Here is a 24,217-nt window from a genome sequence, read left to right as displayed (position 1 = left end):
AAACGTGGTATGTCCACACACAGGACCTGGGGAATGTCTGCCCTAAGAGCAGGGCTGCGCCGTCACCAGTACCGTGGGTGAGCATGGAGCTCGTGATGCAGGACAAGCCCGTGCAGCCCCACCTCCCAGAGCCTCAGGACAGCAGGCCTCCACCCCCGGGGCTGCCCAACCCACCTTCTGAGTTCTGCCTCGAAGCAGCACCCCTGGCCCGGAATGCCTGCCGGGCGCGGCCACGTTCCCCGAAGCTCCAGCTCTTGGGCACCTTGCTTGGACTGTCCTCCAGGCTCTGGTCAGCGCTGGGTGACCGGCGGACGGTCTGGGCCTGAGGGGACCCCTTGCCCTTGGCAGCCACGCCGCGGGGGCTGGAGAAGACACGGTCTTTCAAACTGACCTTCTGACTGCTCCCGCGAGAACCAACAGACGGACAGACACACAGAAAGACAGCAAGAGAGGTCACCCTGCAAAGAACACTCCAGCCCACTGGCTGCTGGTGGGTGGATGGGGCGCCGAGGCCATGGGGATGGGGAAGGAGGGTTGCCCGGGTGAGTGGAGACGGGTCAGCCCTACCACAGACTCCCGGGGCCCACTGGGTGCTCAGCCTGGCCGGGGACCGGTCAGTGGACTCTGAAATCACTTTCAATTACCACCCAAAGGTGCCTGAGCTCTTGCCACACTGTCCGGCCAGGCCTCCTTCTCCAAACGTCCTGGGCACCTCCTGAGGGTGGCCCCAGGTCAGGAGGGTGAGGTCTGCAGCTGACCCCTGGGCCCCTCTGCCCAACCCTGGGGAGCTGCCTGGAGGAAGAGTTATAGGGGAGGGGGAGGGGAAGCAGCACGGAGGGCAAGGGTCTGCCCACCCCTTCTACCCAGGGCGGCACAGGCTCCCCCAAACAGGACCCATCCAGGAATAGAACATTCACGCTCTGGAGAACACTTGGGGTGCCAGCCGAGCCCTGGCCAGAGGCCGCAGGGAAGGGGCAACCATGGCCATCCAGCTGCAGCCCCATAATGGGCTCCCTGCCCTCATCTCTTGGTAACCACGGAGATGGATCTGACACCCCGAGTTTGTCGGTTCTAACATCCTCCAGGCCTCAGGCAGGAGACAAAAGCAGTTGTGGTATTTACAGGTCAGGCCCAGGGCCAGGCGGCCACTCACTTCCTCCCACAGACCACCATCTGCCTGGAGGAGAGCGAAGTCCCTGTGAACTGTGAACCCATTCATGCCACCACACTGAGGGGCCACCGGACCTCCTGGAGTGGCCTCTGCACTGCCCTGGGTCCCAGGGCCTGGGGCCAGCCCACACGGGCCCCTGGCAGAGCCTCTGCTGCCCTGGGAAGCGACCACCACAGCTGATCCCTCAAACAGTGCCAGCCCCATCACAGATGCCCCAGGTCAGCCACCTCCACTGACCCAAGGGGGACCCACAGCTGACACAGCGTCAGACGGCGCAGAGATGATGGGCCATGGACAAGAGAAGGCCCATGGCCTGGTCCACCCAGCCCAGACACTGCAGTCCAAGCTGGTGCCCCCACCTTGCCCCCAGCCAGCTGAGACCCTCTGTGCTAGTTCTCAGGCCTGAGGCATGGAGCCCACTCGGAGGGGAGGTTCCCCCAGAGACTCTGGGTGCCCAGGGTCCCCTTGAGCACAGGAGCCAGGGCATTTGCTTGCTCAGGACACTAGCCCCAAGCCTGTAACTGCTGTGCCCGGCATGAGGCCAAGACAGGGGTGGGGGGCCGAGGGACCCCCGGAGCCAAGGCATGGGGGCCAGTGTGCAGATAATCTTCGTCATTCCCAAAGGAGACCACCAGGTGGTCCAGGAGAACCAAGAAGCAAGGGCCCCGCCAAGCCCTTGATGGGGACCCCCAGCTGGACTTGCTGTCCTGTACATACCAGGGGTCCCTGGAACTTGACCCCACGCAGCTGCCTGCGAGGACAGAGCCACAGGAAGGAGCCTTCCCTGGCCTCGCCCTGGCCCCGCCGTCCCATCCCTGACTCTCAGACTGCTCAGACCTCAGAGAAGCACCCTGCTGGGGGACCATGGGTGGTGGTCTGGACTTTCTCAGTTATCACAACTCAGAGTCACAGGCACGCAGCCCCCCAGCCACCCTGATCCTTCGTCAACTCCAGGTGCTCGAGTGCCGACAGTCCTGCAGGAGTCAAGAGAGGCTCTCCCTCACCTCACAAGCCAAGGATGGAAGCAAATGCAGGGTGGGGCTCTGGACGCCTGCCCCCAAGGAAGGAGAGGGAGGCTAGCCCACCCTCCGAGTGAAGGGCATTTACACGGGGCCAGGGAGCAAGCTCAGGAAGGTCTAGGGGAGAAAGCAAGGCCCAGCCTCTCCTCTCCTGCCTGCCACCACCCCCATCCCCCATCCAGGGCAAAATCCCCAAAAGAGAAGCCAGCCATCAACAAGGATAAGCGAGGGGGCGCCCCGGCTGAGTGCCGCTATACCCTAGTCTGTGCGGCCAGGGCCCAGCTTGGAGGGAGAGGGCCAGCATCCACCGAGAGAACCGTCTGGCCCACGGCTGGACCTTGGATGCCCAGGGAAGGTGAGGAAGATGAGGGGAGAGTTGTGAAACACACATAGCGGGGCCGAGCATGGCCTGGGCCCCTGGACCGGCCATGGACACCTCTGGCCCTTCCGGTTCCCAGGCAGCCTGACCACAGCCCCCGACCTGAAAGGCCAGCCCCCTGGACACAAGCTCTGGGCAAGCAGGACAGCTTCTGCTGGGACCCCAAATCTCCCCTCCAAGGGCTGCAAGAGCCCCCCACCCCCGCAGGCCTACTTCAGAACACACAGGCAGCACGGCAGGTGCGGGGGGGGTCTACCCTCCGAGCCCCTCTCCGGGGGAGCAGGATTCAGAGCATGCACGGATGCAGGTGTGCAGGCATGCCGCCCTGGAACCCCGACCTGCTGCCCGGCCCCTCCCCACGCCCACCGCTCAACATCCCTGCTTCCGGGGCCAGCTCGGACCACATGCACACGATGACTGGTGAGTGCAGCTGCCAGCACCTGCGGGCTGCACGGGGCAGGGTGGGGCGGGCAGCAGGGGGCCCAGAGCAAGCAGGAGGACAGACACTTCCACATCCCCGAGAGCAGACAGGGCACAGAGAGAGGAAACGTCCCGGCAGTCAGGGAGCCCACTGGGCAAAGGTCGGCCCTTCCACCGTCCCGTTTCCAGTCTGCCCTAAACCAGGCCTGTACGTGGGAGGAGGGAGCCGCGGACCTCGGGCTTTCTGGTGCATTTGGTGTGCCAGGACCACAGGGAGCCCGGCACACACAGGACAGAGCCGCCTCCCGCAGGCGGGCAGCGGGTGGAGGGCAGCGCCCTCCCTTGCGTAGTAGAGGTGCTAGATGGCCCAGCCATGCGGAAGTCTCGCAGGAGAGCAATCAGACCCCGGAAGGCGCGCTTTGCGGGTTCAGACCCCCTGGCCGGCCCCTCTCCTGCTTGGAGCACAGCATCGTTGGGGCATCGTTTGGCTTGGGGCGAAGGAAGGGCGTTAGCGCCGTGGCCCTGTCACCCAGGAGGGCACCTGGGGTCAGAGGCAAGCAGTGGCTCCACGAAGGGCTGGGAGGTGAGCTGCCAATCAGAATCGGGGCCTAGGGGGCCGGACGGGCGCCAGCCTTTCCCTGGCGCATCTAGAACCTCTAATAAGCAGAGTGTTTGGAGCGGGAGGGGACAAGAGCCGTGCAGCATGGTCGTCCGAGCGGCGTGTCCGCGGTACCTAGCGTGTCCTGGGCAGCATCCACACAGGGACTCTGCGCACCGTCTGCCTTTACTGGAAATGAGGAGAGGACAGTTAGTCCTGCGGGCGCTGGCGACCGGAGGGACCCCGGCCGGGCGCGCGGGCGTGGGGTACACCCGCCACAGAGTTCGCATGGGAGAGAGAAGTGCGAGTGAGGAGGTCGCGCACAAAGTCCTCCGTCAGCCTGGAAAAGAAAATAGTCCCTATTTTTGGAGAGAAAAAAACTTTTTTTTCTCTCCAAAAATACCTTTTCCTTCCAGCATCTATTTGGGGCCATCTCTTTCAAAAGATGTATTATTTTTTGCTATATTCATGCCAACAAAAAAATAATACATGGGCTGGCTAAGGCTTTGCTGGTTCTACAGGGACAGGATTTCAGAAAGCTCACGTTTCCAGAGGAAAAACGTGCGAGTTTGGCTTCACAAACCAACCCAGACAGCGGCCTGATCAGAAGTGGCCCCCATTTACCCAGAATGCAGTGGCCACCTCTACCCGGAGGGGAGCCAAGGAGGAGGAGGCTTGGGGCACCTGCACACGAAAGGACCGGCCAAGGCCAGACCCTGGGTGAAGGCTATCCTGACCTGCGGCTAGCTGTTCAGGAAAGGCTGCCCGTGGTCAGCCTGCCCAAGACCCTCCACAAAGGCCAGAGCGAGCTGTGCATAAGAACCTGCAAGTGTGTTAATTGATCAGTCATGTCCAACTCTCTGTGACCCCATGGACCATAGCCCGCCAGACTTCTCTGTCCATGGGGTTCTCCAGGCAAAAATACTGGAGTGGATAGCCATTCCCTTCTCCAGGGGATTTTCCCTACCCAGAGATCGAACCCGGGTCTCCTGCTTTGCAGACGGACTCTTTACTGTCTGAGCCACAAAACTTTTAAGCAAAAATGAAAAGAACCAGCAAGAACGTCAAGAAACCCTTCACTTCCCTGGGGTCTTGCTCTCTGCCTCCACCTTCGAAGTTGTTGCTTCTGAGACAGTGGCTCTCAAACTGCTGTGCCTGGAAACCCGGACGCAGCCAACAGTGTTGACTCACATTCACTTAAACACGGGTGGCACCTGCCACTGTCCCAGCAAGGATGTCCCCACATTAACACCAGCAAGCCAGGGTCAAGGCTCCTCAAAGAGCTTTCCCTCGGCTTCACCGGCCTCGTCCTCCGTGGAGGACCCTGCAAGCATGTGCGCTTCCCTGGTGGGACCTTCCCCAGTTCAGGTTGTAGGAAAAAACTAACTAGAGGGCCCCCGGGGCAGAGGGGCACATCTTCCCAGGACTCAGACCACTCCCACCCCGGCCCAGCAGCCCACAGAACTCAACTTTAGGGCAAACGTGCTCTGCCCAGGCACACCCCTGAGGCAGCCACAGTTCCACCAGGGCCTGCCAGACAGATGAAGACCCTAAAGACTGGGACCTTGCCAGATCCTTGCAGGGGTCCCCAGGCCTGCACACAGAGCCCTGCCTTGCCCCGCCTGGGGGCTCCTCCCCCAGGAAAGAGCATGAGGTAGGGTGGGATGTCTGCCCCTGGCTCTTTTGAAGGACCTCAGCCTTGAACAGATGAGCAGCCCCGCACTGCCCACCCACCATTTCCTACATGACACCTCAAGCCTGGCTTCCACACACAGGAGCTTGGGGAGTGGCTCTCCAACTGCAGCGGTTTCTTTAGTTTTAATGAAAATTTAAACAGCCTCACGTGGCCAGAGGCTCCTGCGTGAAACAAGGAAGTCTGAGAGCAGGACAAGAGCAGGGGGAGGGGGACTGGTGGTGGCCCAGCCACCCCTCTGAACACTGCTCCTCTGCTTGGGGTGGGCAGTGAGGAGCCCTGACTCCAGCCCATCGCCTCTGGGCTCTAGGCTGGCCCTGGGGTTTCCTGCCCACATTCAGCCCGGGGGGGCCTGGGCTCAAGAGGGTGGAAGAGGTGCCCACAAACAGTCACCAACACCAGACTGGACAGACACGCACCCAAACACTGCACATGGCCCCCCACGATGAAGAGGGGGCCACACGGACGGGAGCAAAGCAGCTGGGGCGCAGGGGGTTCCCCAGGCACAGGAGTAGGCAGTCAGAAACGGGGTGGATCAAAGGGCAGGTCAGAGCCACACCCGGAGCAGCACAGCCCGAGACCCCCGTCTGCCCACCCCCGCCAGCCCCACGCCTTGGTCTGACGCCCACACAGCCACAGTGCATGTCCCCACCTTGAGCTAGGACCAAGGGGTCTCCCGGCAGTGGAGGGCCCCCGCACCCACCCCATCCACCTGCTTAGGGTCCCCTTGCCGGGCAGCCCAGGAACAGCCCACCCACAGGTGTCCAGGGCGGGACCCTTTCCTGCAGACCTACTGTGCACCGGGTGCTGCACAGGGGCTCCTGGCTGCTCCAGTCGGGGCACAGAGATGCCCTGGCTGAAAGGTGTGCACCCAGGATAGGCCGGCCCTCTGTCCCAGGGCCTCAGCCTGGGGCCCCCAGGGGAAGCTGCTGGTCACAGGCAGGGACACACGGACACACGGGGAGGGAGGGAGGAGCAAAAAGCGGGGTCGAGGGGGGAGCCACAGAACGTGCCGGAGAGCCGGGGGCTCCCGTGAATCCTCACCTGGAGTCCTGCTTCAGGGTCAGCCACCTCATCCCCAAAGACAGAGCGGACGTGAAAGGGGCCCGAGAAGGGCAGTGACATGATTAAAGGCACTTGGGGGGGGCAGGCAAGATTTTCCAGATTGGGGGAAGGGAGGGCAAAAGAGGAGAGAGAGAGAGAGAGAGGCTGAGACGAAAGTTGTCTGGAGGGGAGAGGCGCGCAGGCGGCGAGCACAGGGAGCCGCGACAGGCCGGAGGGGCCGCGCCAAGGGCCAGAGAGTGCCCATTGGGCAGAGCTGAGGGCAGCCGTGCCCACCTCCTCGGCCTCAGGGTCCTGGGGGCTCACAGGAGGGGCTGATGGCAGCACCAACGGGAACCAACAAAGTGGAGCAGCCTCGGGGCTCCCCAGACACCAGGCTTGCTGCTCCCCCTCCCTGCCCACCTGACCACAGCCCCATGCCGGGCCCCTTGGTTTGTGCCCATGAGAACAGAGGTCACTGCCCAGGATAAAGCCACTCTGGTCTTGGATCTAAAGGGTCATCTCTGCTGCTCTTTGGGCTGGTTGGAGGCAAAGCACTGCTGATATTTCCAGGTCAGCTCCAGTGGCCAACCCGCTTTGGGAACTCAGGGGTGGGGTACATGCCCCTCTCCGATGGATGCTGAAGCAGGGCTCAGCCCAATGCCTTCACAGCTGAGCAGCCTTCAGTCCAGGAGGGCAGGAACAAGCAGGCAGCATCTTTGGCCCATGGCCTGGGGGATAGGACTCCCCGTGCAGGTGTGGACATGGCACCCGGGAACCCCTGAGCTCAGAGATACACAGCAGTACATGGGCAGGTTGGAGGTCACCAGACTCGAAAGTGGTGAATTGATCTGGCTTTCTTTCAAAACTAGGAAAACAGCAGGGTGCTATCACCCTAACCCCAGCAGAGATCACCCCCGGGAGTCCCCATCTGGGGTCCCGGTCTCAAATTCACCTGAACCAAACAGAACTGCAGGGGCCTAGACAGACACGGGTAGTGCCGAGGGGGTGTGAGGCGGGGCAGGAGACCCTGCCCAAAGGGAACCCTCTCCCACTCCTCCATCCTCCAGAAACCTCCACAAATCAAGACCTGCAGGGGTGGTGTGAAGACCTCCCCTCAGAACAGCACCCCCCGCACTGCCTGACCCTGATCCGCAGTGTTTGGGACACCCCGTGGGAGTGTCCACCTGGGCCACCCTTGACTCAGAGCAGCCCAGACCCTGTGCCTGGAGCCAGTGGGACCGCTCCCCTGGAAGCCCCCCACCTCCCACCCAAGGGGCTGCAGTCACAGGCGGGCAGACAGGAGTTGTCCCTCAGCTCGGGGGCCTGGAAGGAGGCATAGACCCAGGTGCCCACATCGCCACCGGGCAGGGGTCCTTGCGCAGTGGCATTGGGGAGCATGCACAGGCCCCGCAGCAGCGCGAGCTCCACGGGACACGCAGAGAAGAGCGGAGGCGGCAGAAGGCAGGCGGGCACTGACCTGGGAGATGGCTCCGGCTGGGGCTCCTTCCTGCAAACAGAAGCACAGGATATCAGAAGCTGGCCCAGCGGTTGGACCCCACACAGGGCCCAGCTGATGCACAATGCTCCCATGGGCCAGGGCTGTGTGTGAGGGGTGCAGAAACAGCCCACACACCCCCAGGAGCTCCCCAGGGGGTCCAAGGAGGCAGATCCCGGAGGGACAGTGAATCTGGAAGGGGTCACAAGTTTTGAGACTGAGGGTGCTATGACCCCATGTTTATGGACACTTGTTTTAATCAGCATCACCAATATTAACAAACTTTGAAAGAGGCAGTGTGAAGAAAGCTCTGGAGCTGTCGAATTCCACAGTCGATACTCAGGACAGCTAAGGTCCTTCACTTAACCATATCCATGAGGACTCTTCCAGATAAGGTCATGTTCACAGGTCCCAGGACACAGATGAATCTTTGCAGGGGGGCACCATCCAACCCTCTCCAGATGCCCCACTGCTGAGAGCTCTTCAAACAGCCCTGGGCGCTGGGCCCAGCAGGCATCCTCCCCTCCTCTCCCACTGGCCAGTCCGTGTCCTCGGCAAGCCCGTCTGTGTCAAGTGCTCCGGGAGTCGCAGGTTTTGTAGTCGTGAAGGAACCAGCAGGTGCTACCCATGTGTCTCCACCCGATGCTCCAGGGTGGACTCTTCCTCTGACCTGTGGCCAGAGCACCAGCCTCCCCGCCCCATATGGAGCACCACCCCCACCCCATGCCCACCCCCAAACCAGCCGCCCTCAGGATAGGAGCCAAGACTGGTCAGCAACAGGGGAAAACCACCAGCAGCACCAGGGCCTGAGGCAACAGGATGTGAACATCCTGAGCCATCAGGGGCCTTAGTCCAGCCTGGGCACCCCTACTGGCCCTTACGGAGCCATGGGGGATTGGAGCCGGTGGATGCTCCCGCTCACCTGAAGGTAAGTCCGGACTTGCTCTTGAGGTTCCGCAGCAGCTCCAGCTGGTTGAGGGGTGGGATCAGTCTGCAGCAAGAGGACAGGTGAGTGAGCCCCCAACCCACCAGAGCCCCAGGGAACCCCATGCCAACTCTCACCAGAGTCCACATCTCACATGGGGACACAGGCCATGACCTGTCACAGGCAGAAACAGGAGGAGTCCATGGCGGCAGCAGACCCCCGGGGAGCCCATGCCTCCACCTCTGCGGCCCAGGCACTTTCTGTATTCCTCTGGGTTCACTTTCCCTGGGCACCTCGGCCCTGGGAGTGGATGGTACCCAGGCCATCCCTAGATGGGACACCCACGTGGAGCAGGTCCAGCAGGGCACCAGAAAATGGGAGGGCGCCCTCCCCATTCCCAACCACTGAACACCCCCTGGATTTGCAGCACAGTTGAAAATGCAGTCCCCAACATCCTAGGACTCCCAGACCCCTCTCTCACTGAGCCACTCTCTGCCAAAGCTGAGTAGGGCGGAGGTCCCAGGAAAGGACTGTGCTGGGCAGAGCCCACTGGGCGGCTCCCAGATGGAGTCCCACCCACGAGGACAGCCACATGCCTGGCCTGCCTGCCAATCCAGCATTCAGCGCTGTGGCCACCAGCAAGGAAGCCAGAGGTGAATCAAGTCCCTCTGGGATGCCAGGAAGTGGTCTGTACACCTGGGAGGCTCCTGGGGAAGCCCACACCCCCACCTCCAGCTGCAGGAGCCTCACCCAGAGACTTGGGTCCCCATACTGTCTGGGGACACTTTTGTCCCTCCCCCCGCACCCCATTCCCCACTCCCCACCTGGTTCCTGGACACTTTCAACCCTCAGCTTCCATCTCGTCCATCAGTCACCCTGTCAGCTTCCAGGCACTGGTCTCTCCTTCCTGACTCAGCCTCCACCTGCTCTGACACCCCCACTGGCTCTGATAAGCCCACCTGCTCTGTGACCCCCCACTGTCTGTGAACCCCCCCACCTGCTCTGACACCCCCACTGTCTGTGACATCCCCACTGAGTCCCAGGCCCCCAAACCCTGTTCTGAGCCTTCTTGACCCTGGGGACCCCTGACCCTCCCAGGCAACTGTATCCAAGCCTCTCCTGGGCATCCTCACTCTGTCCTACAGTACCACCATTCCCCACACACCCTGGCTCCAGCCCCGACCCACTCCCAACCCTTCCACGTGCCCCATGTCCCTGCTCCCCGGATGCCCATCCTCCTCTGACCTGCTCTAGTCCTTCTGCTCGGACTCCCCACTGTCTCCAAAAGAGGAAGATCTCTGACCCCTTGCACCCGCAGCCCTGACCTGCCCCTGCCACTCAGTCTCCAACTTTGCTCTGGTCTCTCCCAACTCCTCCCTGCCCAGCCGTGCCCCTAGCACCCAAAGGAACGCCCGTCCCCTAGCCCTGCCCTGGTCATTGCCATCCCAGGGGAGCAGATGTGGCCCCCCCCTCTCTGTTCCCTCTGCAGCCCCAGCCCCGCCAGGCCTGGATCCTGGGAACGCTCGCCCTCCTCTTCCCCCTCCCCACTCCTCTCCAAGGCTGTCCCCTGTCCTCTTAGGTCCAGACCAAGCAAGAGTCCTGGGCAGTTCAGTCGGCTCAAGCCATGGGTACAGGAGAGCCCCAGGATGGACACTGGGGCAGAGCTGGTCTCCTCACTGCCTTGAGCACCCACCATGGCCTGGAGCAGAGACCCCGGGCAGCTGGACCCAGTCAGCCCCCACACGTGGGTCAAGGGCAGGGACACGCAGTTAGGACGCCATGCCTTGGACACAGAGCAGCAGGGGACAGAACACAGACGGGCAAGGACGTGCAGGCACCACACACTCGAGGGCCACGCACACACAGTCCAGTCGTGGGGGACAAGAGTGCAGCGGGTGACAGGGGTGGGACACACAGGAGCGAGCAGTGTTAGTCTAGGGGTCAGCTGGCTGCGGAGGACACCACCAGCCCCCAGGCCCGGGGCTGGGCAGGGGTGTCTCCCCGGACATTGGTGGATGTGGTGCTGCTGGAGTAGGTGAACCAAGGGGCTGCTGGTCTGGGAGGAGCCTGTCAGGGTCTGAAGCAGGGTCCCCCCACCTGGAGCCCCAGGAACCCGGGTCAGCAGCCAGGAAGGATACTGGTCCCTCACCACCCCGCCTCTGGGGGAGGGGTCAGGCCCTCCTGCCTGCGGACCCTGGCCCTGCCTGGCCCCCTCTTCCCTTCTGGGAGCAGAGGATTAATTCTGACAGGTTCCCACAGAGGGCACCAAGGGAGGATGAGAGATCCCTGCTCTGCAGGGCGGAGTACGGTGCCACCACTCTGAGGGGAAAGGCAGGGCCTACAAAGGGCACAGGGGACCCTTCCTGGAGCAGCTTGGCACCCTGGTCTAGACAGGGGACCCCAGGAAGTGAGCTGTCTGGTGCAGACATGGTCAGTGGGGCTACATGGATGGGCCACAGAACCCTCTGTCCGCGGCCTTGAGTCTCACTCTCACTGCAGTGGGAAGACTTGGGGCTGGGGGAGTGGATGCAGAGAGAGAGAGAGACCCCAAGCCCAGAGCAGTCTGCCAGGACTGGGGGCTAACTGGGAGTGCCCCAAACTGGGACAGCCAATACTCCGTCTCCACTACCTCTGCACTGGGCATAAGTGGGGCCCCGGGGGCAGGGTGGAGGCGCAGGGGCAGGACCCCAGCCACTGAGACAGGCAGGAAGCAGAACAAGGGACAGAAAACACCTGGACAGACAGTTCCAGCACAAGAAAGCAGCTTGGGGGCGGGGGGCAGTCAGGAGAGGGGACCAGGGGAGAGAGGAGGGGGCATGTGGCTCCAAGTAGGGGCCACAGGCTGGGCAGGGCTGGCTCAGGGGGCCCCGGGACAGTCCCCAACAGAACAGAATCACACTACACGCTTTCCGCCCATGCAGTCCTACCTGGAGGCCCCGTAGGTTTGAGTTTGCGAGCTTTCAAGTGTTTTTCACACACACACAAAGGGAAAGGAACAGAAGATTGTAAAAGAACGGGAGAAGAAAAAGGAAATGAAAAAAATAGTCGAGGAAAGTGGGGGAAACAACAGAACAAAGAAAATTAGCACGAGGGTCGGTCCTGCCTTGAGGACTGGGAACACAGGGCCTGGGGTAAGAGCGAGTGCCCTTGGGCCCCCGGCACCCCAAGACTGAGTGTCCCTGGGAGTGATGGTGGGTCAAATGCTGGAGAGGGGAGTGGGCAGCACTGTCTCCCAGGTGACAGATCCTGGGAGAGGCAGGTGGGGACCTGCAGGAGGACTCTGCCCCGGTGAGGGCTCCATTGGGTGGACACTCAGGGGCAGGTAAGGGGACTCTTCTGGCTGAAAGGACCCAGAGTTCAGCGTTCACTGGAGGGCATCTGACCTTCATGGACTCTGGCCAGGCCCCACCCTTCTCACCTCGGACCTCATTCTGAGCCCGGGCCTGGCACCAACACACCCCAGGGGCAGAGCCTGGAAAGGTGCCCACTGTCCATGTGGCCCCCAGGGGGGCTCCCCAGGACCCTCTGTCCCCCGCAGGGATCGTGGGGGTGTCTGCACCTTGTCCTGTTGGGGCCTCTCTGTGGTCCGGGGGTCTCTCCTTCCTCAACAGAGACCCTGGCCCTCACTAGGGGTCAGAGGGTCAAGGATATCCTTTTGCTTCTAAACACAGGGCCCCCCACCAGCGGGGCTGCACCCGGCTGCCGTCCGTGGAAGCAGCCGCATTTACCTCCGTGAGCTCAGGGGGCCGTGTCCACCAGACTCACACACTACACCCCTGACAGCAAGGACACTAAGCAGGGGGCGGAATGAAGGTGAAAAATAAAAGCCGCAAACTATAAAACAGAGAACAAAGTTAATAAAATAAATCACACACGACTCGTTTCTGAAAAGTACATGTTTTAAAGAAAAAGAAACAAAAAGCAAACAAAATGATGAGCAACTGAAAACGGGGATTAAGGACAAATGGGGGGCACACCCAGGCAGCGTGGGGGGCGCAGAGGTACCTGTACATGGGGACGGTCACCGTGCGCTCGTAGTACTGCCACGTGGAGTGCAGGTCCGTGCGCGACAAGTTGGTGGCATAGAACCTCCAGGCGGACTGTAGAGAGGAGGGGGGTCAGGCGCCGCTAGGGGCCCTCCCGCCTCTCCCAGGGCCTCGCTCCCACGCATCCCTGTGCACTGGCCTCTGGACAGCAGCCCAGTGTCGCTCCCATCCCCATGGGCCACAGTCACCTCTGCAGAGTAGAGTTGGGAGCGGGGACCCAGCAGTGAGTCCGCACGGAACTCCAGTTCTTTCCCTTCCATCTGTCCCACCTAATGCCTGGCAGCCATCACTCGGCATCATGGTCACCTTCCTGCCCTCCCCAGGGGACAGGAGGTGAGGGCCAGAGCCAAGGACATGGGCCGCATCCTCCACTGTAAGGCTGAACCCCTGCAGGGCCTGGCCTTTACACCAGCCTTGGCCAGGCCTGGCCTCTGCTCCCAACTCTCGTTAATCAGAGTAAAATACACATAACGTAAAATTCACCCTCTTAAAGGGCACAGTTGATTGGTGCTAAGCTCGTTCCTGATGCTGTGCAAATGTCCCCTTGACAAACACCACACTTTCACCACCTCAAGACCAAGGGCCCCCAATCCACCAGCATGACTCCCCACTCCCTCCACCCCTGGCCTGCCATCCCTGATCTGCGTCAGTCTCTGCGGTTCCCCACTCTGGACACTTCCTAGCAATAGAATTTCAGTGGCAGGCCTCCTGGGTCTGGCTCCCTCCGTTTAGCACGTTCCCAAGGCCTGTCCCTGGTGGAGCCCATGTCCAAGCCTTGTTCTTTTTAAGGCCAGATATATTCAAGCATGGGGCTTCCCAGGGGGCTCAGTGGTAAAGAATCTGCTGCAATGCAGGAGATGCAGGTGCAATCCCTAGGAAGATCCCCTGGAGAAGGAGATGGCAACCCACTCCAGTATTGTTGTCTGGGAAACCACATGGACAGAGGAGCCTGATGGGCTACAGCCCATAGGGTTACAAAGAGTCAGACACAACTGAGTGACTGAAAAACAAGATTCGAGCCTGTGGACGGACCACACCTTCTGCACCCTTTCACTGGCTGAGGCAGTGTTTCAACCTTTGGCTCCTGTGAATGGTGCCATTGTGAACACCTGCGTGAAGGACTGTGGCTAAACACCTGTTTCCAGTTCTGTTGGCTGTTCACCTAAGAGTGGGATTGCTGGGTCGTGTGACAGGTTTAACCTTTGGAGGAGCCACTAAACTGTCTTCTACAGCAGCCACACCATTTCACACCCACTCCCACAGCGACATATGAGGGTTCTGACTTCACATCCTCATCAACACTTTTTTTAAATTGTGACCCATCCTGGTGGACATGAAGGACTCTTGCTTTGCATTTCCCCCATGAAGAACGACACTGAACATCTTTTCACGTTCTTATAGGCCATCTGGTATATCTTCTCCAGAGAGATGTCTACTTAAATCCTTTGCCCATTTCTTAGTTGGGTTGTTTGTCTGTTTGCCATTGAGCTGCGAGTCCTTCATGTATTCTGGATACCAGATCTCCATCAGATATCTGATGTGCAAATATTTTCTCCCATCCTGTGGGTTATCTTTTCACTCTCTAAGGAGACAGTTCAAATAGTGCCCTTGGACGCATAGAAGTTTTCCTTTCATTTCTTATGCTTTTGGTGTCATATCTAAGAAACCAGTCTCAGAGGCTGACTTCCTACCGCATGAAGTCAGGTGAAGTAAGCACTTACCGTCTTCTCCAGTCACTTCTGAGCCTGCGTTCAGCGCTGGGCATGTGTGGCCTCATGGAGCCCCCAGTGTGTGGAGGTCCTTCCCCAATTCCTCCCCATCTCCTGCCCTCCCCCAATAACTCGGAGCTTCTCAGAGAGGAGGGGGCTGCGGGGAAGTGCTGTCTGTTCAGGCCGCGCTCCTTCCCTAACCTTGCAACCTCTGGCAGTGCTGTGACTTTGGTGTCAATAGTGGGTGGGACTATTGTCAATGAGGGGGCGGGGGGGGGGGGGGGGCATTTTTGTTCTTCTTTACACTCTTTTGCATTTAAAAGAAGCAGTCATTTGAAGTTCTCACAGTGAAAGACAGGTATACATATACACACAAAAGTAGGCTGCAACCTGGGAAAGAAAACATCTTTAAAAAAACAAGCCAAGCCATGTGAGGGACCAGGCCAGTGTTCAGCCTGTAGTAAAGGCCAGTCAATGCCAAAAGTCCACTGGATCCCTGGTCCTTGGGAAGGGCTGCAGGAACCTCAGCCTCTCAGGCAGCCTGTGCCCGGCCCGAACTTTCAGGATAGCTCAGGAAGCACCGCTGGATACTGCATGGCCACTGTGACCCCAGTGATGGGGTGGGTGGTGCAGGCTGGGCAGCACAGACATGGCTCTGCCACCTACCTGCATGGGGGTCACTGAACCCCGATCCCACAAGTGCAAGGCAGCGTCGGTGCTATGAGGGGACAGCTCGGGAGCACCGGTGACAGCCTGGCCCAGGGCCTATAGACTGCTGGCCCTGATGTGCCATAGGAGCTGGGCCTCTGCAAACATCTAAGCGGTTCTCAGCACAGACTTGAATTCCCCAACAGGAGACAAATACCCAGTGGGGCTTCGCTCCAACACCGCGGGCCCAGGCCAGGGGTCCCATGGGTCCGTGTGGGGCCCACACGGGGGCTATCTGGACGCACCTGGATCAGACCTGCTGCGGGGTTCCGCCTCTTCTCAAAGTGCTTCTGACGGTGCTGCTCTTGAACTTTCAGGGCAAAGCCAGACCCCAAAATGCCCTGCAAGTCACTGGGGTCAGACAGCACCCAGGGACCAGAGCCCCCGCCACCTTGCCTGCACACTCCGGGCTCCGCCTTCTCGCCCCCACCCCCAGCCCCTAGTCACCAGGAGACAGACTGGGGGGCTTCATCCTCACAGGAGCTTGGCAGGGCCCACTCTGAACACACCTGGGCACAAAGGTTGCCGTCCTCCCATTCTGTCTACACTACAATGAGCCGGGGGTGAGGCCCAGGGTCTCAGAGAAGACCACCCAGACAGCAGCACCACCAGCTCCCCCATGTCCTGCACAGCTGCAGTTGGAGGGCTAACAGGGCCCCCATGCCTTCTGCAGGAGACCCGCCAGAGACGTGTCATCCACAGCACCGCTCCTGGCCACAGGGACCCAACTGGTCAATCCCAGGGCTAGGAGGTGCTGATGGGGACCCACAGATGCAGTGAGAGGGGAGCCCTGCCCTGCCCCATGTGACCCCAAGGAGAGAAGTGGTCACCGAGGAGGCCAGACTCTGTCCCCCGCAAAGGCAGGAAGGGCAGGACTCACAGCAGGAAGAGCGAAGAAGGAGACACCGATGAGGGTGAAGGTCGCTGCCAGGAGCCTCCCGTTCCAGGTCTGAGGGTACTTGTCCCCGTAGCCAATGGTTGTCAGGGTGATCTGTGAACAGAGAGCCTGCACTCAGGCAGACCTGGCAGGAGCCAGGGCCCTCTCTGAGGCCTCAGGGCAGCTGGACAGACCCATGCCCCATGCTGCCTACATGGGGCCCGTGAGGCAGGGGTCACCACCAGCCACCCTTCCCCGCTCAAGAACCAAAATGAAACTCTCCAACAGGGCGTGGGGTGGGGGGGCGGGGTGTTCAGCCTCCACTCTCATTTTACACCTGAATTGGGCAGGACAGGTTCACCCAGGAGGGCCGAGCTCCAGCCGGACAGGCAGCCGGGAGGCTCCGACAAAGCCGGAGCCTGACAGGTGATAGGGCCAAGGGACCCTCTGAGGATGCTCAGGGGTCATCTGGGGGCCTTTGGAGGGGGGCCTTGTGAGCTGAGGCCAGAGAGGGAGGGGCCCAGCTGCCAGGAGGGGCATGGAATTGGGGCACCTCCACACACATGGTCTCACGAACTTCTCCCTCAGAAGGTCATGCAGTCCCAAAACAAAGGCAGACTTGGGGACGTGGGGGGATTGCTAAGGCTTCGGCCCTCGGGGCCAGCATTCAAGGCCAGTGTTAACGGCCAGCATTCGGGAGGCCAGCTTGACAGCAAGGTGGTGGGGGGACTCCCCCAGTGCCCATGAGGCCCCTCCAAGGACCACCAGCCCACAGAGCAGTACAAGGGGATCTCAGGTGGAACGGTTCCCAAGAATGATGGGGCGGAGCCAATCTCATCCCATCACAGAGCAGAGTGAAACTTTAAAGTCTGCAGTTCACAGAGAAGGGACTTCCCTGGAGGTCTCTTGGTCAAGACTCAGCAATAAAAGTGCCGAGGGCCCAAGTTCAGTCTCTGGTCGGGAACTAAGACCCCCACACGCCAAGAAACATGGCCGAAAATGAAACACTAAAATAAAAATAAAGTTCACAGAGGAAACCCCCGATGTAGGTGGGGAATACCCAGAAGGGGTTGCCCGTCTGAGTGTCCAGCACCCCCAGAAGAGCTCACAAAGGAGGGGCACTCCGGCCCCCACCTGGAGGCGTCCATGGAAACAGACAAGGAGGAGGTCCTGGCTCGAGCAATCGGGGTCAAGGTCTGCGGGGCCCTTTGGAGGGTGGCCCAGGAAGCCTTTTCTCAGAAGAGGCCATTGCACCAGGTGACAGGAGAGGGGCCCTCAAGGGGCCCAGGAGGTAGGTGGCCATGAGCATGGGCCAAAAGTTTACCAGCTCTGGACGGAGTCCCCCTCGTCAGGAGCAGCCTGGGAGGTTAAGTCAGGGGGGTCTAGCTCCCCTTTTCAAACTCTGCTCCATCAACATGACAGGCAGCACCGCCCCCTCCCCCTCCATCACAGAGATCACACAGGTTGGTCAGCGGAGAAGGAACCGGCCATGGCTGGGTACAGGCTCCGAGGGCCAGGCTTCTTGCCACCCAACATAGACCAGTGCATCCCCCACCACGGCCCATCTGGGACGCCACCTCCACATGGCATTCTGGTCAGAAGCAGCCAGCCGATGGCCCCAGAAAGATGTCTCCAGCCAGGTTAGGCAGGAGAACTGGGGCACACCGTGGGGAGGAGTGGGGGGATCTCAGACCATGGGCAGGAGGGACCCCAAGGCAGGCCACGCCCGGCGAGCACGTCCTTGGTGAAGCCAGAGGCCAGACACTCACCAGGCCCCACCAGAGTGCGTCCGCGTAGGTATCAAAGTGATCGTTCTCCCCCTTCTCTGCCAAGTACACCAGAAATGAGGCCAGGATGAGGCAGAGGAAGCCGATGTACCAAGCAGTGACCAACTCCTGAAAGAGATGGCCACGTCACAGCGGCCAAATTGGCGCCCAGCCCAACCTGCCCAGGAGCACAGGGCCCCATCTGGCTGGACGTTCGCTGAGCTCTGGGTCCCCTGGGCTTCCGGGGCAGGTACGCCTCCCGAGAGCCGGCTGCAGAGTCCCCGGGAGCCCCAAGCCTGGGCAGACAGGAGAGGCAGCTGGTTTTCCAGCCCCAGCCCCAGCCCTGGGTGGTCCCACACCTGTGTACCTCACCCCTAGAGGATGGCAGGCAGGGATGGCCCAGAGCCGCATCCACCCAGGAAAGGAGTGGTCCTGAATGGCTGTTAGGCAGGCAGGCTGGAGAATGTTCCCTGAGGCTGAGGGACACTTCCACTTTGTCTTGTTAACCAAGGCCCAGCCTCGGGGCCTCAGACAAGAAGGACAGTGGGGAGGAGGCTGGGGGCCAATAAGCCCACCCACCAGCAGGATGGCCTCTCCGCACAGCCTGGCAGGGTGGGATCTGGGCTTGTGGAACTCCTGGGAACACAGGGTGGAGATTGGGAAGGACCTGGGACTGCAGCCACCTCGCAGGTCCCACAGCCCGTGGCCACCACGAGCCTCAGTCTAATGCGCAGGTGACTGGGGGATGGGCACTAATCTAGTACACCCAACACCATGGAGCCAGCCGGTTCTGGGCCTGGCAGAAAAGCTGGGGAGACGAGGTCAAGGGTCAAGTCATGGGAAGACACCCAGAGGAAAAGAGAGGCTGTGTCATGCCCGGCCAGCCCTCCCCACCCTGGCCTGGCACCCTCACCTTGCTGTGCGCATAGACCACGGAGCCCAGCAGCTTCCAGGTGCCGCCCCGACGGTCCATTCGGATCATGCGCAGGATCTGCAGGAAGCGCAGGCTCCGGAGCGCCGATGTGGCGAACACATTGCCCTGGGAACCGGCAGCCAGCACCGCGATGGACGCGATGAGCACCATGATGTCTGCGGGAGACGGCAGAGCTGGGGGGCGGGCCCTCTGCTGCAGAAGGGCGGCCCCCACCAGGGCTCCGGAAGGATGGACAGATGAACGCACACAAAGTACCAGCATGGCGTGGTTCCGCAGTCCACCCAGCCCAACCCGTCCCTAGGCACGGCCACCCGGCACCTCATTGCCCTGCACTCAGGCCGCATCAACCACGGGCTCTGCTGCCAAGAGGGCAGGTGGGAAGAAACTTTCAGAAAAAGCTGGTCCTGCATTTGTGCCTGCCCACCTATCCCCACCGGGCCTCACCAATCACACAGAAGGGCTTCCGGGCAAACTTGAGCCGCCCTCTCCAGCCGCGGTACCGACAACAGCAACCCGCAGCCCAGATCCGCACGAAGTACTCCACACCGAACACCACGATGGTCACGATTTCCTGCGGGTGACGCTGCAGCTGAGCCACTACACTGGATGGGGGGCTGCCCCCTGTTCTGTGTAGCCAGTATGAGTGCGGGGTCCCCGTCCTGTGTAGCCAGTGTGGGGCCCCCATCCTGTGTAGCTGACGTGCATTCAGGACACAGAGGGTACAGCTGATGGAGGGTCTCAGGTAATTGTCAAGTTGGGGGTGCTCCCAGGCCTGGGGCAGCCCCAGGACACAGGGCAGCGGGGAGGAGGACTCCCCAGAGGTGCATCTGGATGCAGGATCAGCCTCCCTGCAGCCCTGCCTCCCATCACTAACAGCAACATACAAATTACCCTGCAGTTGCCATGGCGCCCACCCCTACCCATCACAGGAGTGCTGTGAGCTTCACAACCCCCACCCCACACCCACATCTGCAGGGAAACACCCCACACTCCGAGGTGGAGGGGGCCACCCAAGCCCGCAGGCTCCAGTGAGAACGGAAGGTGGGAAAGGGCAAAGGGACAGCGGAGGCGGGGGCTGTCAGGTGCTGTGATGACACAGGGTGGGGGGCAGGCCGGGAACGGGGTGCTGGGGTGTTGTGGGGAGGGGCCAGTGGAGGCTGAGGAAGCTGCAATATCACCGTCAGAAGGGGAGGCTGGGAGGAACCGAAGGGCTACCAAGAAGAACAGTGGGTGCCATGAGGGTGGGGGTCCCTGCCAGTGGGGGACCTGGAGGGTCAGACCAACAGGATCAAGGACAGGCTGCCGCCCGCGGCCTCGAGTGCCATCAAGCCCTCCGCGCCATCCTGCGGGACCCACCAGGATGTAGAGCGCGCCCTCAGAGCTCTTCTCATACTCCTTGATGGTGGAGAACACGGACAGCACAAGGCAGGAGAAGACCAGCAGGAACCTAGGGACCGAGCAGAGGGCGGTCAGCCAGGCCGGGCGCCCAGAGCAGGGGACACCCCCCAGGGCTCCATGGCGATGACCAGCCTCATCTGCTCTCCAGGACACCCACCACGTGTCCCTTGTCTGTCTGCTCCCAAAGCTCTCAGAGCAAACAAGGGGCACTGCCTCCTGGGTCACTGGGCAAATGAGAACTGAGCAAATGCCACAGTCTACCCTCAAGCAAGGCACCCAGGCATGGTCCCCCATCCCTGTCTACAACTGTCCTTGCCAGGCTCACAGGCAAACACTTCCTGTCCCCTAGTTCACACCGGCTTCACCCATGCCGTCCAGCATCCTTGACCACCAGAACACGCCTGCAGGCAGTGTTGGGAGTGGGCACAGAGAACTAGTCAATTTCCAGAACCAGGAACCGCTGGGCAGTAGGCGTCCAGCCAAAGGGGACAGGGTGGGGCTGAGATCCCAGGGAGCAGAGCCCCTGAGGGCTGCTGATGGGGGTCTAGGGCTCCTGAGGTGCTCTCCCACTTTACCACCACCTGGGAAACCCCAGGCATCCAGCTCCACCGTCCCTGGGCATCGAGACCACTGGCTTCTTTGGTGGCAGAGGTGGGGTGGGGAATGAGACCCTCAGAGCCAACGCCACATAGTCCAAACCCAGCCTGGCCACGGCGACAGCGATGTGGGCCCGGCCTGCCCAGTCTGGCCAGAATCACCGAGGGGGTGCCCAGAGCCAAGGCCTACTGAGCCTCAGTCAGATCCAGGGGTACCTCCGGTGGTCCTGCCCACGTGCCCGGAAGAGGCCTGGCAACAAGGCCCAGAGAGACACAGGCCACCCCGCTTACAGGGCTGACCCAGCCCCTCCTCGGAGCATGGCCTCCTGAAGACAGCTCCATCATCGCCCCTGGCCCCATCCGTGTCCCTGGCTCCATCATCACCCCCGGCTCTATCTGAAGGCCGCTGGCACAGACAAAAGGCATGCGGGGAAACGGTCACATTTCAAAACCGCAATTAATTTCCTTTGTTCATTAGCCAATTTATTCAATTAGCTGAGCCCAGGGACAAAAATGTCCAGATGTCTCATGTGCCTTATATCCATAAATCTCTGCCCACAGTATCCTCCCCTCAACTCTGCTGTTGAGAAGGAACCCACATGCCCAGAGAGGGTCTGCCAGGGTTGGAGGAGATCCCAGGGCAGTGGGTCAGGATGCCAAGGCCTGTGTGGTGGGAGAGACTGAGGTTGGTCGCCCACTTCAGAAGGGGCACTGGGACCCAGCTCAGCTCAGTACCGGGACTTGGGAGCTGGGGGGACACACGACCCGGTGGGCTTCCCTGGGGAGGTGTCCATCACACTGCAGGGTGAAGAGCTGGTGGGGCCAACAGAGAAGGGAAGGTGTTCCTGACAGAGGGAAGAGTAAGTGGAGTGGCCCTGGAGTGGGTAAGGGGTAGACAGTGAGTCCGGGACCCAGCAGAGGGTGAGTCTGACCAGACTAGAGATCAGGGTGTCCAGGGTGCCTGACATCATTCTTGTCTGCTGGGGAGGCAGGGCCCAGTGCCATACCCACAAATGCCAGCTCCTTGTGCTGCATAAGAACACTCCTCTAGAGAACAAAGAAAAGGCCAGGACTCTGGGTGACCAGGCCCTCTCTGCCTGGCTTCCTCGAGGTGGCTCTGCCAGCATCTCAGAACATTCCAGAATGTCCCACTCTTCCTAGCAGACAGAGGCCAGGCTGTCAGGAACCCCACCAGCAGCTCAGGAGACAAACCTGCAGCCCAAGGTGGGAACCTCACAGCGTTCCTCCCCTCTCCCCCAGAAAGTGCCGGCCACACTCCCAGTTTTGTTTCTGATGTTTTGGGACAGATGGCCACAGATGGCACCGCCAGGGGGTGCAGGGGAGGCAGCGGGACAGACGCTTGGAAAAAGGCTGGCACGCCCACTCGGCAACGAGGAGGAAGCAGAGGAGGGTAGCAGATGCCCCCAGGGAGCAAGCACCCCTTACTCTGTGCTGCCAGGTCCAGGTGAGGCCCCCACAGATCCAGAGGGACACCTCCAAAGTGCAGTGGTGCCCCCACAGTCCTTGGCCACTCGCAGGCAGCTGGCTGATGGAAGTCACTTACTCCAGGCCTCTCCCGTCTGCGGGCACCTCAGTGACTGGTGGCCATCCCCACCCAGCACCCAGCTGCAGCCTGGCACCTGAGACTTCCATCGCCCATGCCCATCTATAGACAGGGAGGCAGAGGCCCCACAAGCCCAGGAGGGGGCTCTGCCTCTGGCCTCCTGGCTTCAGACACTGCATCCTTGGTGACAAGGGGCACTTCAATGGGGCCTGGCCCCCCACTGGAGCTGGTGGGGGTGGGAGGCTAGCTCAGACGCAGGTGCTGCCCTCCCACAGGACAACACGGGTGACCACCCCTAGCCCTGTGGCCATTGCAAGGTGCCCACTGCAGTTATGCTGGGGCCTTGGGCACTGAGGCATCCTGGAGATGCTGGCGAATCGGAGCCAGGCAGAGCCTCTCTTGCCTTCATGACCTGGGTTCTGGCCTCCGGCAGACTCCTCGGAGCTGGCAGCTGTGTCTCAGAAGAACTCCCTCTGCCCCGCTGCTCCTCAAGAGAGGAGTTGCAGAGGTGCGGGGCAGACACTGCCAACAACGCTGGGGCCCTGGGAGGCCAGCTGTGTGCTGGGCACTGACCCTCAGGCCCCAGAGTCTGTTTCCTCCCAGACAGACCGGTGAGCGGGTCCACCCCACCCCACGCACGCTGGGAGACCAGCCCCTCTGCTGCAAGGTTCAGCTTAATGCCCAGTACCATCCTGCACCTCTCCTTGCCACCTGACCAAGGCCCCAGACCCTGGGGGAGGGGAGTCTTCACGCCCTCCAGCCCAGGAACTATCCAGGCTGCAGGGAAAGAAAGGAGCGGTGGCAGGAGGTATCCACAAAGGCAGTACGTGGTGGCTAATTATGATAATGAATTCAATGTCAGGATGCTTCTCCTTGGCAGCAGTTGCCATGGAGACAAGCATCTCGAGCAGTTGGTCCCCAGCCCCAGACTCCAGGGGCTGTGATGGGGGGCAGGCAGGGGGGCGGGGCAGGCAGGCACAGCGGACCTTGCTCACCACCTGGAGAGTGAGCATCAGCCAGAACCACCACAGCCCAGGTGCACAGCCGGGCCTGCACCACCCAGAGCACCCAGTCTACCAGCGGCGATGGCGGGGGGTCGGGGTGGGGCTGGCCCCAGCCCTGCAGGATCCAAAGCAGCAGGAGAGACCTCCACCAGATGGCAGGAGGGACTTCCATGGCCTAAGCTCTGAGCAGAGATGGACCCCTCTTTTGAAATAGGTCCTGAGTGCAGGGGTCTGACGACAGAGAGGAGGGGCAGGCAGGAGATGACGGGAGGGACTGAGGGTGCTGGAGGCTTGGGCGTCAGCCAGAGGAGCCCCACAGCCAAGGCTGACAACACCCATTGAGGCAGGGAGCCCACAGCTGTGCCCGCAGGCCCTGGGTGCCCATGTGTGTGGTCTGCCTGCCCCAGTGCTCTGGGGAGGGACAGCCCCCACTTCCGGAAGGAGACCCCACTGCCTCCGGTTCTTCCCTCCTGCCTCCTTCCCCCATCTGACTTCAGGGAATATTTCTCTTCTGGCAAAACATGACTAAGCCTCTGCCACCTCATCCCACGTCACTGTTGGGAGGGCCGTGGTGCAGGCAGGGACGGCCCCCCTAAGGTTGTCCCCGCAACCCAGACTCCCCCCTCTCCAAAGACTGAGTCAAAAGGTAGCTGGGATTACTCGCCTTATTCTACATATTTAATGAGATAGGTGTACATGCTCAGTCATGTCTGACCCTGTGTGACCCCATAGACTACAGCTTGCCAGGCTCCTCTGTCCATGGGATTCTCCAGGCAAGAATACTGGAGTGGGTTGCCATGCCCTCCTCCAGGGGATCTTCCTGACTCGGGGATCGAACCCACATCTCTTACGTCTCCTGCACTGGCAGGGG

General features: G+C 61.0%; 1 protein-coding gene across 9 annotated transcripts in view; it reads right to left on the bottom strand.

Annotated features, from left to right (window-relative positions):
- The window catches only part of KCNQ2 (potassium voltage-gated channel subfamily Q member 2), a 48,277-nt gene that overhangs the window by 12,137 nt on the left and 11,923 nt on the right, over positions 1 to 24,217 (bottom strand). For 3 of the 9 annotated variants that reach the window (XM_025001103.2, XM_025001104.2, XM_025001108.2), the window contains exons 2-13: positions 20,141 to 20,231; positions 19,229 to 19,355; positions 18,764 to 18,939; positions 17,854 to 17,979; positions 16,088 to 16,198; positions 15,453 to 15,548; positions 12,750 to 12,844; positions 11,672 to 11,701; positions 8,742 to 8,810; positions 7,802 to 7,831; positions 3,723 to 3,776; positions 175 to 398 (exon numbers count right to left, since the gene is read on the bottom strand). In XM_025001103.2, coding sequence (XP_024856871.1) covers positions 175 to 398; positions 3,723 to 3,776; positions 7,802 to 7,831; positions 8,742 to 8,810; positions 11,672 to 11,701; positions 12,750 to 12,844; positions 15,453 to 15,548; positions 16,088 to 16,198; positions 17,854 to 17,979; positions 18,764 to 18,939; positions 19,229 to 19,355; positions 20,141 to 20,231 — 1,229 coding nt within the window. The remainder of the gene's footprint in view (positions 1 to 174; positions 399 to 3,722; positions 3,777 to 7,801; positions 7,832 to 8,741; positions 8,811 to 11,671; positions 11,702 to 12,749; positions 12,845 to 15,452; positions 15,549 to 16,087; positions 16,199 to 17,853; positions 17,980 to 18,763; positions 18,940 to 19,228; positions 19,356 to 20,140; positions 20,232 to 24,217) is intronic. The other 6 variants (XM_025001106.2, XM_025001109.2, XM_025001107.2 and 3 more) reach the window with 4 other exon arrangements.

This window comes from Bos taurus, chromosome 13, assembly GCF_002263795.3.
Source record: "Bos taurus isolate L1 Dominette 01449 registration number 42190680 breed Hereford chromosome 13, ARS-UCD2.0, whole genome shotgun sequence".
NCBI lineage: Eukaryota > Metazoa > Chordata > Mammalia > Artiodactyla > Bovidae > Bos > Bos taurus.
Note: the sequence above shows the minus strand (reverse complement) of the source record. Positions and strands in the feature narration are given on the sequence as shown.